A 13,785-nucleotide genomic window follows, 5' to 3' on the forward strand; every position below is an offset into this window, starting at 1 on the left:
AGTTAAGAACTCCCTAATAGCTAATCTGCAGTCTGCTTTGCAGGCCTATTACTGGTCAAAGTGCAGATTAACCTCCAAGCCTCAATCTGTCCCTTTGGCTGTCAAGGGAAGAGGACAGGTCTCAGAGAACTCACTAACAACCCTGAACCACAACTTTGACACCAACATCTGTTCACACCGTAGTCACAACACTCTAGACAACTAACCTTCACATCACCTAGCTCTGTCCAGCCACCCTAGAATTCTGGAAAGAAACAATATAAACTATCCACCCTCTTGGGTCACCGCATTCAAATCTCCCTGTCCCTCTGCCTTCTTGGAGAGCTCTCATCATCAACCATCCCCCCTTAACGACGTAAGAGGGTTCAAAAATACATGCTCTAATTGTAAATATTGACACTGGTTACAGCAATGATGGTCACTAAACGTTTTTGGGTACCAGAGAAGGTTTGGCATGTGTTGATCAGTTGTACAATACTTTTCCTTTAATGTGATGTTTGGATGAAATGAGAAGGGGGATAAAAGGTGAGCTCAAGCAAGAAACAAAGATGAAATAAAGCACTGTCACTATGCTGATGTCACCAAATCAATATCCCCAAGTTACGAGGATCAAGTTCTTAACACTCACAGCAATGTAGTCAACAGCAACATGTTACTGATCCAATAAAATGTTCAGTACCTTCCCCTCCTGAAAATAACAACATAATACACTTGACATTTGTAAGAGCACAAACCAAAATAATGTGTAGCCTTACCTCCAAAATTGGCCAGTCTTCCTAACCGTGTCACGGGTACCTTTCTCTCTCGTGCCCTCTCACTGAGCTAAAACAGAGACAGAACAACACAATGGTAGACAAGATACACACTCAACACATCTCAGAGACACAGGTAACAGTGAGATGAGGTGTAGATGTACCATTTGTTTGTGTGGTTTCTCGTTCCTCTTGGCCTCCCTGGCCTTCTCCATGTCCTCGGCCGTGAGGCCCCCAACCCCCGAGCGGTCCTGGTGATAGGAGCGGTAGACGCTATAGGATCGGTAGGAACGGATCTGTCCTGAGAACTGGCTGCTGGGGTCCTTGTAGCCATCAAAGAGCTTGGATTTGACTGAGACCTGGCCATTGTATGTCCCGCTGGTCCCTCCGTCTGCGCTCTCTGTCCTCTCCGATGAGAAGCCCCCCTCATCCCGGAACCCTGACCCCGCGTGTTCCCCACTGTCCATGTTGCTTCCTTCTGCTCCAGAGAAGTCATACTTGCTGTCCATGTCTGCTGGGAAGTCAGACGCACTCTGCTGCTGCTGCCCACCAAACTCCTTAAACAGATACACAGAAGTGAAAGGGGTCAATGAGGAGCTTGGTGTGGTTTCACTGGTATGGATAGGGCCAGAGATTTTCTTGACCGGGAAAAACTCAGCCCAAGATATTTTCAGGTCATCTGATAAAAATTAAAATGAATAAATGTATAAATCTGATCTCAAGTCAAACTGTATTTACATCCCAGCATGCTTTGCTTTGTGGGGGTTTAGTTCTCCATTTTACTATTCCGATCAAATAACTCAGCCATGATAATATTCCAAAACTCTATGAATCAACCTTTTGTTGCGCTTATTCTAAATTAGACTAGGCACAAAAGAATGATAGGAAGCTATTTGACACTGAAGCTCTGTCATCCATTTTAGATCTGGCTACTGGAGGTATTGTCTGACAATGAAAAATACAGAATCTTTGTAACGATCACGGTTCTCCACTACCCCCATTCATCTCCTGCTGTGCCCACCTGCATCTTCTGCATGGCTACTCCCATGCTCTGGGCCATGGCCTGGGCTCCTCCATTACGCAGGGTGTTGGCCTGAGTCTCCATGACGGCCTGGCTCAGCTTGGTCAAGCCACGCATCACCAACATCATGTCGCCTGCCATGATGGTTTCCCTCACACCTAGAACAGAGACGTGGAAGGATTACATGAAAGGGGGTTACATAAAGCTGACAGTATGTACATACATGCAACAGTCTGAGGCTAGATGGTCTGAAAGTAGTCGTGCTGAAAAGTCTTCTTGTAGAATCTAAGACAAACCTTCATAACAGTAAATGTCAATTCAATAGTGAATATAACAGCGTGACAAAGGGAAATGACATTAATCATACTGGTGGAATGAAAATCGTGTACGGTCACCAATGGCCTATCGGAGGACGTGAAAGTCACACCACTACAAGCCATTGGCGGAGGTTTAAGTCTCACATGCTAATAGCCAGCTATCAGGTCAGCACTGCTGTCAGTCAACAACTAGAGAGTGCCTGGTCGGGCAGGCAGCAAAACACAGCTGTTATCAACGCTCATCACAGCCAAGACAACCTCGCAAAGGTTAAACATGTTTTCATTCAAGGGAACAAACATTTAGGTAACGACTTCCAACGCCAGGGCTACACCGGGAATAATAGGTGTTACGTTACAACAAACATTTAGGTAACGACTTCCAACGCCAGGGCTACACCGGGAATAATAGCTGTTACGTTACAACAAACATTTAGGTAACGACTTCCAACGCCAGGGCTACACCGGGAATAATAGCTGTTACGTTACAACAAACATTTAGGTAACGACTTCCAACGCCAGGGCTACACCGGGAATAATAGGTGTTACGTTACAACAAACATGAGCATGTTTCAGCTTTACATTAAGATTATCTGGAAGGAAACAAGAAGGCTTCGCATGGAAAGTACCCTTGTCTGGCTCTTAGTGCCAGACCATATTATTCATTATTTTGAGCTATATTGTAGAGTCATATATCGTCCAGCAGTGAGTGAAATAGAGAAAGGCCACTGAAAAGTATAATATCTGCCCTTTTCAAATCTCATTGCTGTAAATTACAAAACTGGGCTGACCTTAAAGGTCGGACGCTGCAATCTATCTCAATATAATTTCTGGGTAACAATTCGGTACCTTAACTTTCTGTGATTGAAAATCAAATTAAATGATGGTTGGTTGACACAGCAGAAATAAGTATTCAATGTTTATGTATTCTTATTGGTTGGTTGAAGTTACATACAGTGCATTCGGAAAGTATTCAGCCCCTTTCACTTTTTCCACATTTTGTTACGTTATAGCCTTATTTTAAAATGGATTCAATAATAATAATAATAATAATACATTCTCAATCTACAATACCCCATAATGACAAAGCAAAAACAGGGTGATAAACATTTTTGCAAATGTACATAAAAAAAATAAAAAAAAACTTATTTACATACATATTCAGACCCTTTGCTATGAAGCTCGAAAGAGCTCAGGTGCATCCTGTTTCCATTGATCATCCTTCTACAACTTGATTGGCGTCCACTTGTGGTAAATTCAATTGATTGGACATGATTTGGAAAGGCACACAGCTGTCTGTAGAAGGTCCCACAGTTGACAGTGCATGTCAATGCAAAAACCAAGCCATGAGGTCGAAGGAATTTTCCGTAGCGCTCAGAGACGGGATTGTGTTGAGGCACAGATCATAGGGAAGGGTACCAACATTTCTTTGCAGTATTGAAGGTACAAGAACACAGTGGCCTCAATCATTCTTAAATGGAAGAGGTTTTGAACCACCAAGACTCTAGAGCTGGCAGCGCGACCAAACTGAGCCATCAAGAGAGAAGGGCCTTGGTCAGGGACAATACCAAGAACCCAATGGTCACACTGACAAGCACTCCAGAGTTCCTCTGTGGAGATGGGAGAACCTTCCAGAAGGACAACCATCTCTGCAGCACTCCACCAATCAGGCTTTTATGGTAGAGCGGCCAGACGGAAGCCGCTCCTCAGTAAAAAGCACGACCAAAAGGGCACCTAAAGGACTCTCATACCATGAGAAACAAGATTCTCTGGTCTGATTAAAACAAGCTTCAACTATTTGGCCTGAATTCCAAGCGTCATGTCTGGAGGAAACCAGTCACTGCTCATCACCTAGCCAATACCATCCCTACAGTGAAGCATGGTGGTGGCAGCATCATGCTGTGGGGATGTTTTTCAGCAGCAGGGACCGGGAGACCAGTCATGATCGAGGGAAAGATGAACGGCGCAAAGTACAGAGAGATCCTTGATGAAAATCTTTTCCAAAGCACTCAGGATCTCAGACTGGTTCACCTTCCAACAGGACAACGACCCTAAGCACACAGCCAAGACAATGCAGGAGTGGCTTCGGGACAAGTCTCTGAATGTCCTTGAGTGGCCCAGCCAGAGCCCGGATTTGAACCTGACCTGAAAATAACTGTGCAGCGACGCTTCCCATGCAACCTGACAGAGCTTGAGGGGATCTGCAGAGAAGAAATGGGAGAAACTCCCCTAATACAGGTGTGCCAAGCTGTGTAAAGGGTTTGAATAATTATGTAAATGTAATATTTCAGTAAATTTTGTATACATTTGCAAACATTTCTAAAAAGCAGTTTTTGTTTTTCCATTATGTAGGTAGTGTGTGTGTAGACTGCTCAGGAAAACAAAACAATTTAATCAATTTTAGAATAAGGCTGTAACGTAACAAAATGTGAAAAAAGTGAAGGGGTCTGGATACTTTCCGAATGCACTGTATCATTAACATATTATGCAATTGGTCATGCTTTCTGATTGGCAGAGATCGTGAATGTAAACTCTCCCCAGTCCGATTTTGACATGCAAGCTAGGTCACGCTCCGAAATACTGTTCACTACTTTCATATTTAAAACGTGTACGAGTTCACTATCTACACGTCCTGATGTGTGCGCGCACACAGATTTTAAATCTGGAAACAAGGTCACCACCATAACTTGGCCTCATTCATTTGGCAACAGAGTATCTACTGCTCACTAGCCAGACAGACTTCCCCTGTACTCAAAAATCACACAAACCACCCATTAGAGGTCGACCGATTATGATTTTTCAACGCCGATACCGATTTTTGGAGGACCAAAAAAAGCTGATACAGATTTTATTTCAAATCAGACATTTTTTATATATACAGTTGAAGTCGGACGTTCACATACACTTAGATTGGAGTCATTAAAACTCGTTTTTAAACCACTCCACAAATGTCTTGTTAACAATCTACAGGTTTTGGTAAGTCAGTTAGGACATCTACTTTGTGCATGACAAGTCATTTTCCCAACAATTATTTAGAGACAGATTATTTCACTGGATCACAATTCCTGTGGGTCAGAAGTTTACATACATGAAGTTGACTGTATCATTAAACAGCTTGGAAAATTCCAGAAAATTGTGTGACTTCAGGCTCGTTTTCATCATTTATCAGAAGTTTGAGTCAATTGGAGGTGTACCTGTGGATGTATTTCAAGGCCCATCTTCAAACTCAGTGCATCTTTGCTTGACATCATGGTAGAATCTAAAGAAATCAGCCAAGACCTCAGAAAAAAACTGTAGACCTCTCCAAGTCTGGATAATCCTTGGGAGCAACTTCCAAACGCCTGAAGGTACCGCGTTCATCTGTACAAACAGTAGTACGCAAGTATAAACACCATGGGACCACGCTGCCGTCATACCACTCAGGAAGGAGACGTGTTCTGTCTCCTAGAGATGAACATATTTCGGTGCGAAAAGTGCAAATCAATCCAAGAACAACAGCAAAGGACCTTGTGAAGATGCTGAAGGAAACAAGTAGAAAAGTATCTATATCCATAGTAAAACGAGTCCTATATCGACATAACCTGAAAGGCCGCTCAGCAAGGAAGAAGCGACTGCTCCAAAACCGCCATCAATTTTTTTTTTAAAGCCAGGCTACAGTTTGCAATTGCACATGGGGACATAGTACTTTTTGGAGAAATGTCCTCTGGTCTGATGAAACAAAAATAGAACTGTTTGGCCATAATGACCATCGTTATGTTTGGAGGAAAAAGGGGGAGGCTTGCAAGCCGAATAACACCATCTCAACCGTGAAGCACGGGGGTGGCAGCATCATGTTGTGAGGTGCTTTGCTGCAGGAGGGACTGGTGCACTTCACAAAATAGATGGCTTCATGAGAAAGGAAAATGAAGCAACATCTCAAGACATCAGTCAGAAAGTTAAAGCTTGGTCGCAAATGGGTCTTCCAAATGGACAATGACCCCAGGCATACTTCCAGAGTTGTGGCTTAAGGACCACAAAGTCAGGGTATTGGAGTGGCCATCACAAAGCCCTGACCTCAATCCTACTGAAAATGTGGGTAGAAATGAAAAAGCGTGTGCAAGCAAGGAGGCCTACAAACTTGATTCAGTTACACCAGCTCTGTCAGAAGGAATGGGCCAAAATTCACCCAACTTATTGTGGGAAGCTTGTGGAAGGCTACCCAAAACATTTGACCCAAGTTAAACTATTTAAAGGCAATGCTACTAAATACTAATTGAGTATATGTAAACTTCTGACCCACTGGGAATGTGATGAAAGAAATACAAGCTGAAATAATTCTCTACACTATTATTCTGACATTTCACATTCTTAAAATAAAGTGGTGAGCCAAACTGACCTAAAACAGGGAATATTGACTAGGATTAAATGTCAGGAATTGGTGTACGTAAACTTCCGACTTCAACTTTGTGTGTGTGTGTATTTAATATTTGTAATAATGACAATTGCAACAATACTGAAAGAACACTTATTTTAACTTAATACATAAATAAAATATATTTTGTCTCAAATAAATAATGAAACATGCTCAATTTGGTTTAAATAATGCAAAAACAGTGTTGGAGAAGAAAGTAAAAGTGCAATATGTGCCATGTAAAAAAGCTACCGTTTAAGTTCCTTGCTCAGAACATATGAAAGCTGGTGGTTCAATATTCCCAGTTTAGAAGTTTTAGGTTGTAGTTATTGGAATTATCGACTATGTCTCTATACCATTTGTATTTCATATACCTTTGACTATTGGATGTTCTAATAGGCACTTTAGTACTGCCAGCCTAATCTCAGGAGTTGATAGGCTTGAAGTCATAAACAGCGCTGTGCCTTAAGCATTGCTGAGAGCTGCTGGCAAATGCAGTAAAGTGCTGTTTGAATGAATGCTTATGAGCCTGCTGCTCCCTACCACCAATCAACAAGACTGCTCTATCAAATCATAGACTTAATTATAATAAAACACAGAAATATGAGCCTTTGGTCATTAATATGGTCAAATCTGGAAACTATCATTTAGAAAACAAAGCATTTATTCTTTCAGTGAAATACGAAACCGTTACGTATTTTATCGAACGGGTGGCAACCCTAAGCAGGTGTATCTCACTGATCATCCCTAAAGCCAACACCTCATTTGGCCGCCTTTCGTTCCAGTTCTCTGCTGCCTGTGACTGGAACGAATTGCAAAAATCGCTGAAGTTGGAGTCTTTTATCTCCCTCACCTTCAAACATCTGCTATCTGAGCAGCTAACCGATCGCTGCAGCTGTACATAGTCTATCGGCAAATAGCCCACCCATTTTTACCTACCTCATCCCCATACTGTTTTTATTTATTTACTTTTCTGCTCTTTTGCACACCAATATCTCTACCTGTACATGACCATCTGATCATTTATCACTCCAGTGTTAATCTGCAAAATTGTAATTATTCACCTACCTCATGCCTTTTGCACACAATGTATATAGACTCCCCTTTTTTTTCCTATTGTGTTATTGACTTATTAATTGTTTACTCCATGTGTAACTCGGTGTTGTCTGCTCACACTGCTATGCTTTATCTTGGCCAGGTCGCAGTTGCAAATGAGAACTTGTTCTCAACTAGCCTACCTGGTTAAATAAAGGTGAAAAAATAAAATAAGTCTAAATATTGCTATTACATTGCACAACCTTCAATGTTATGTCATAATTACGTAAAATTCTGGCAAATTAGTTTGCTATGAGCCAGGTGGCCCAAACTGTTGCATATACCCTGACTCTGCGTGCAATGAAAGCAAGAGAAGTGACACAATTTGCCTCGTTAATATTGCCTGCAAACATTAATTTCTTTGAACCAAATATGCAGGTTTAAAAAAATATATACTTCTGTGTATTGATTTTAAGAAAGGCATTGATGATTATGGTTAGGTACATTCGTGCAATGATTGTGCTTTTGTTAAATCGTCACCCGATTGGCTTAGTAGGCTTCGAATCGATGGTAAATTAACAGGCACCGCATTGATTATATCCAACGCAGGAAAAGCTAGTTAACCTAGTAATATCATCAATCAACCATGTGTAGGTAACTAGTGATCGTGAAAATGTATTGTTTTTTATAAGTTTAATGCTAGCTAGAAACTTACCTTGGCTCCTTGTTGCACTCGCGTAACAGGTGGTCAGCCTGCTACGCAGTTTCCTCTTAGAATGCCGTCCCTAATCGGTATCCGAAAATGACGATTACCGATTGTTATGAAAACTTGAAATCGGCCCTAATTAACCGGCCATGCCAATTAAAATCAGTCGACCTCTAACACAGGCTGCTCTGCTCCAGATAAAATCTCCCAAAATTACTTTCTGGCTGGCACTAAAATAATCCTACCTTTTGCTGCTCAGACCTGACCCCGACTCTCACATCTGTACATGACAAATAAAACAACAACATGGAGGAAAGTGTAGAATTACAATGCACAGGCATGTAATGTATGTGTGTATGTGTCTATGTGTGTGTGTGCGACCGCATGTGCTTAGGGGATGTGGGGATGATTTGAGACGACTGCAGTGCATGTGAGGCTTGTTTAGTATGCATGTGATTGGCACACCCTTCTCCTAACTCAATAAGTACAAGTCTAGTCTGGGTTGCATTAACTGTGTTCTGTATCTCTGGTTCTCCACAGTGAGGCTACCTTTTGAGATCAGATACAGTAATAGGAACCATGACTGAGCCATGAGTTCCTTATGAGTTCCAGTGAGATGCACCCATGCCAGTGAAGTGACAGGCTCTTTCAAGTCTGATTTAAGACCTACTCTTGGAGTTTGGCAGAGAGAGAGAGAGAGAGCAGCTCCAGCACTTTCATCCAAATCTCAAGACTTATTATGTGACACCAGATAGATATAAAAAGCGGTTGTATGCAGTGTAACTACAAGTAGGTTTGCAGTAAATAATCTGACTCAGGGACAGTGAGGTGTAAAACTATTGTGAGCTGCTGTGACACCAGATAGATATAAAAAGCGGTTGTATGCAGTGTAACTACAAGTAGGTTTGCAGTAAATAATCTGACTCAGGGACAGTGAGGTGTAAAACTAGTGTGAGCTGCTGTGGTAGAGTACAAAGGGAGCAGGGCATAACATTTACTTTTTGGTCCACCAGCCACTGTGGCAGGTAGATTAAACAATATATATATTTTCCCCTGCTAAAATTACACCAACATAATACACAAAAAACATATGAGCATGCTTTGTAATGTTTTTAAAACAATTCATATATTGCTAGTAGCGTGGTATATTGTTTAATTTAATTTGTGTGTGTCTTTTAACCAAAATGTCCCAGATATTTAAGGGCGGGAGGGTAGCACGACACGACATGTTTGTGCCTGTGAGATTGAGTCTGACGAGTAGAAGCGTAGTCTTCTCTTCCCTAGCAGTTGAAACTCAAATAGACAAAGAACCTAACTTGAACAAAACAATGCAAATAGTCAAGAAACAGTTCAAGTAAATTAAAATATTAAAACTTTGTATGTGAGCAGCTCTTCACTTGCGCACAGCCCCAGCCAGGCGGTGTTGCAGCACGAAGTGGAATAGGCTATATAGGATCCATAGTTTTGACTTTGTGCAAATAATTTACCAGCTATGAAACAAAACGGCAGAAATACTTAAACTGCTACTGCAGCATTTATTTTACTATAAATGTGATGCTACTATACTATTATTATTCACAAATGCAAGTGAAATGCTGTGGAGTGTCGCCTTGTTTAACGTCCAGAAGCTTTAGTTGTATCAATTTCCCTTGAAAACCAGTTGCATCCGGTTGCTCCCAACCCGCTGAGGGTGATTCGAAGGGAGTAGGAGGAAACCCCTTTCTGTACCTTGGCAGTTCAACTCACAATGAACCTGTTTAGGCTAGGCATGTGGGAGTGCCATAGCATTCCACTGCTTTATGATTTAGCCTAGTTATTCAGTAGGCCTATTTCTTACAGCTGTATGGGTGATGCCAAGCCTCAACACAACGGCTTTTGGACCAATAGGATGTATTGTTGCTCAAGTCAAAGGGGGAAATGTTGGTTCTCCGTTCAAAACAATTTTTCTCAGTCAGAGCACCTTTTTATTCCCAGAGTTCCCAGTTGTCTTGAATGCACTGAAGTCTGAGATTTCCCAGTTCCCAGTTTTTTTTAACGCAACATATAGCTTGAAAACTTGACTGCTGACATGCAAAACAATTTGGGACTGTATTAACCAGCGGTCTAATTAAAAAGAATACCAAAGGATTGTTGAGTGGCTTATTCCTGAGGTCAATTAATGTTTTTGTAAGACAATTAATTGAAAGCAGTCTGTAGGTCAGAGCCTGATTCACATGCACGTTGGTATTCAGAGAAGGAATGTGTTTGTGTCAATCTGTTGCAAAACATAAGGATATTGCCAAGCTACAGTTAATTACGTAATAAAAGACTGAATTGTGCAAGTACCCATTTGATAAAGAGGAACAGCTTGTCTAACTGAAGATAACAATTTCCACTGCTAAAAATATTATCTTCCACATTTGTGCTGTTTACATTCACCTACATTCATCCAATATATCACCACAATTTTCCTACTGTTCCTGCCAGTCTAAGAGCCCACGTGCCTAGCTCTGCACAGCAACAATGGCCTCTCCTCATGAGATAGATAGGCTACTTGAGTGTGAGTGTAAACAACAGGACATATCAGATAGCGGAAGCCAGGGTGAAAAAGTGATTATGAAGAGCAGCCAAATACAATAAGCTCTGTGCATTAAAATTGCCATCGAGCAAATGCAATTGTGTCTGTTGTCCGTTGAGTATGGTTGCCCATACCGTAACTCCACGTCCACCATGGGGCACTCTGTTCACAACATTGGTGCATACTGCTGCATACTCACCAGACATGGAGAGTCAGTTAAGAACAAACTCTTAACTACAATGGCGGCCTTCCACGGCCAAACCCTAACGATGCTGGGCCAATTGTGCGCCGCCCTATGGGACTCCCAATCCCGGCCGGTTGTGATACAGCCTGGAATCGAACCAGGGTGTGTAGTGACACCTCCAGCACTGAGATGCAGTGCCTTAGACCGCTGCGCCACTCGGGAGGCCTACATGCCATCAAGCTTATCTAATGACACCTTGGAATGGACCTTGACCTATAGCACATACCATAGCTGCCACTTGATGTTCAACATAACAAGATAGCGCTCTCTCTCTCTCTCTCTCTCTCTCCTTGAGGTGGCCTCTGCACCAAAATCAACATGAGATTTAATCTGCAACTACAGTATGATTGGATATGATTGCATTAAGTAGGCCACATTAATAAAAACAACCATTGATTAGAATACGAGACAGCTATTAAATCCAGAATTTTAAGTTACAAACCATGAAAAGAAGGCAATGCAGTTGGTTAACAACCCAATCAAGCAAACTATCTGCTTTACAGTATGACATTCAAAGCTTGTACTGTACAATTCAATGTCCTCACACTGTACAGTGTGCAATGAATTGTATCCATTTCATTTCACTGATAGTAAAGGACAAATAGTATCTGGCTTGCTACAGTATTTTAATAATGCATACACATTTAATGTAACCTATTTGCAGACTCATACTGGTAGGTAGTCCTCCACTTTGAAAATAACCAGGCCTGTAGTCTGCATGTGGCACGACTGACACTGGTACAGAATGTTGTTTATGGGCCAGCTGAGCTCCTCTTCTAGCCCTGGCCTTTGTGACCATTGACAGAGCTTTGTCCTTCAGGCAAAACTACCAATATAGCGTAGATGATTCTTCTTAATGCTCATGATTTGTATTTATTTTGGATCCCCATTAGCCAAAGGAGCAGCTACTCTTCCTGTGGTCCAGCACAATTAAGGCAGTTTATACAATTTGAAAAACATTGCATTCACAGATTTCACAACACACTAAGTGCCCTCAGGCCCCTACTCCACCACAACCACATATCTACAGTACTAAATCCATGTGTACGTATGTTATTGTGTGTGTCTGTGCCAATATTTGTGTTGCTTCACATTCCCTGCTGTTCTTATCTGTTTTTAAAAAATCTAATTTTACTGCTTGCATCAGTTACATGATGTGGAATAGAGTTCCACGTATTCATGACTCTATGTAGTACTGTGTGTCTGTTCTGGACTTGGGGACTGTGAATAGACCTGTGTGACATGTCTTGTGGGGTATATATGGGTGTCTGAGCTGTGTGCCAGCAGTTTAGACAGACAGCTTGGTGCATTCAACATGTCATAAACGAAAGTAGTGATGAAGTCAATCTCTCCAGCCGTGCTGCCCTGTTCTGAGCCAATTGTAATTGTCCTAAGTCCTTTTTTTTGTGGCACCTGACCACACGACTGAACAGTAGTCAAGGTGCGATTACTCTGCCTATTATGGAAATAACTGCTTCAAAACACAGTTGTCATTCACGTCTACAAGCTGATTGAAATGCATGCAGGAAAATGTGCACAAATGACCGACTGTTGGCCAAATGTCACACCAGCTAGCAGAGAATGCATTAGCCAGAAGATTCCGACCTTAACTGGGCGCTTGCTTTCTGGCGCACAAGAAAGTTTGATGCCAGTTAGTTACATGTTGTATTACTTCCACTGTGCACCATGACTGAGTCTAGACAAACAACAACATCGACTAAGCAGGTGAAGTGGCCAGTAAAAATGTTTGGATTTCATCAAAGACTTACATAAAATATTTCGGCACGAAGTAAGTAAACTATCTAACGTTAGGCTGTTTGTGTTCACCGACATTAGGATAAACTATAAAGCTATTCTGATAACATTGGCCAGCTATTCTGAACTCAGACGTGATGTAGCTAGTTACAATAGCTACATATCGTGGAGTTGAGAATTAGGTCACGTTTCAAGGCAGATTAGATGTGTTTTTTTCGCCAATACTGCAATGTCCAAATTGTCAAATTAATACGTATTTATTCCATTTTGCTACTTGTAATGTGGAAAATAATACACTTACCCCCAGTAATTGCGAATGTCTGGTTGTCTTTTCAATGCTACCTCGTCCCCCAAAGGCCTAAACAGTGCGTCTTGTCTTCCACCATGAGGTAAACACTGTTTACCTACGCTCAACCGTGATTGTGAGAGTGCTTTTACCCCGCCCCTAAACACCTCCTATTGGTCGTGCGATAAGCGAAGCAGGTTTTTGAGAGATGGTGGCTGAATCCTGATCCTTCATTGGCCAATCTTCCAAGAAAAGGGTGTACTCTCCAAGTTTAAAGCCAATGAAAAGTCTGAACCCGTTTGAAAGGGCGGTCTTTGCTCTGGACAGAAAAATAAGGAAGCTACTTTTAACCACGTACAGTTTATAATAATAAATGCCATTTAGCAGACGCTTTTATCCAAAGCGACTTACAGTCATGTGTGCATACATTCTACGTATGGGTGGTCCCGGGAATCGAACCCACTACCCTGTCGTTACAAGCGCCATGCTCTACCAACTGAGCTACAGAAGGACTCACAGTTTACACATGAGAATAGCTAGACATTCTCTATCATGTATTAAAAAAGTAACATTTCACAAACTAAACGTGTCTATTAGAGAGATACAAGACACAGAGGATCAAATGATTTCATTAGTTGTCTTACAGGAATGTAGAAGTCTAGAAGACCATCAAATTAAATTATACCCTCATAGCCTGGTTCCTCTGTATGTTTCTTCCTAGGCTC

General features: G+C 41.7%; 1 protein-coding gene across 1 annotated transcript in view; it reads right to left on the reverse strand.

The window, feature by feature from the left end:
- LOC118398623 (atypical kinase COQ8A, mitochondrial-like) overlaps positions 1-13,244 on the reverse strand; it is a 28,179-nt gene extending 14,935 nt beyond the window's left edge. The window contains exons 1-4 of the mRNA XM_035794149.2: positions 13,076-13,244; positions 1,774-1,931; positions 917-1,309; positions 756-822 (exon numbers count right to left, since the gene is read on the reverse strand). Of these exons, the coding sequence (XP_035650042.1) occupies positions 756-822; positions 917-1,309; positions 1,774-1,914 (601 nt within the window). The 5' untranslated portion in view covers positions 1,915-1,931; positions 13,076-13,244. The remainder of the gene's footprint in view (positions 1-755; positions 823-916; positions 1,310-1,773; positions 1,932-13,075) is intronic.
- Between the last annotated feature and the right edge of the window lie 541 nt (positions 13,245-13,785).

This window comes from Oncorhynchus keta, chromosome 19, assembly GCF_023373465.1.
Source record: "Oncorhynchus keta strain PuntledgeMale-10-30-2019 chromosome 19, Oket_V2, whole genome shotgun sequence".
NCBI lineage: Eukaryota > Metazoa > Chordata > Actinopteri > Salmoniformes > Salmonidae > Oncorhynchus > Oncorhynchus keta.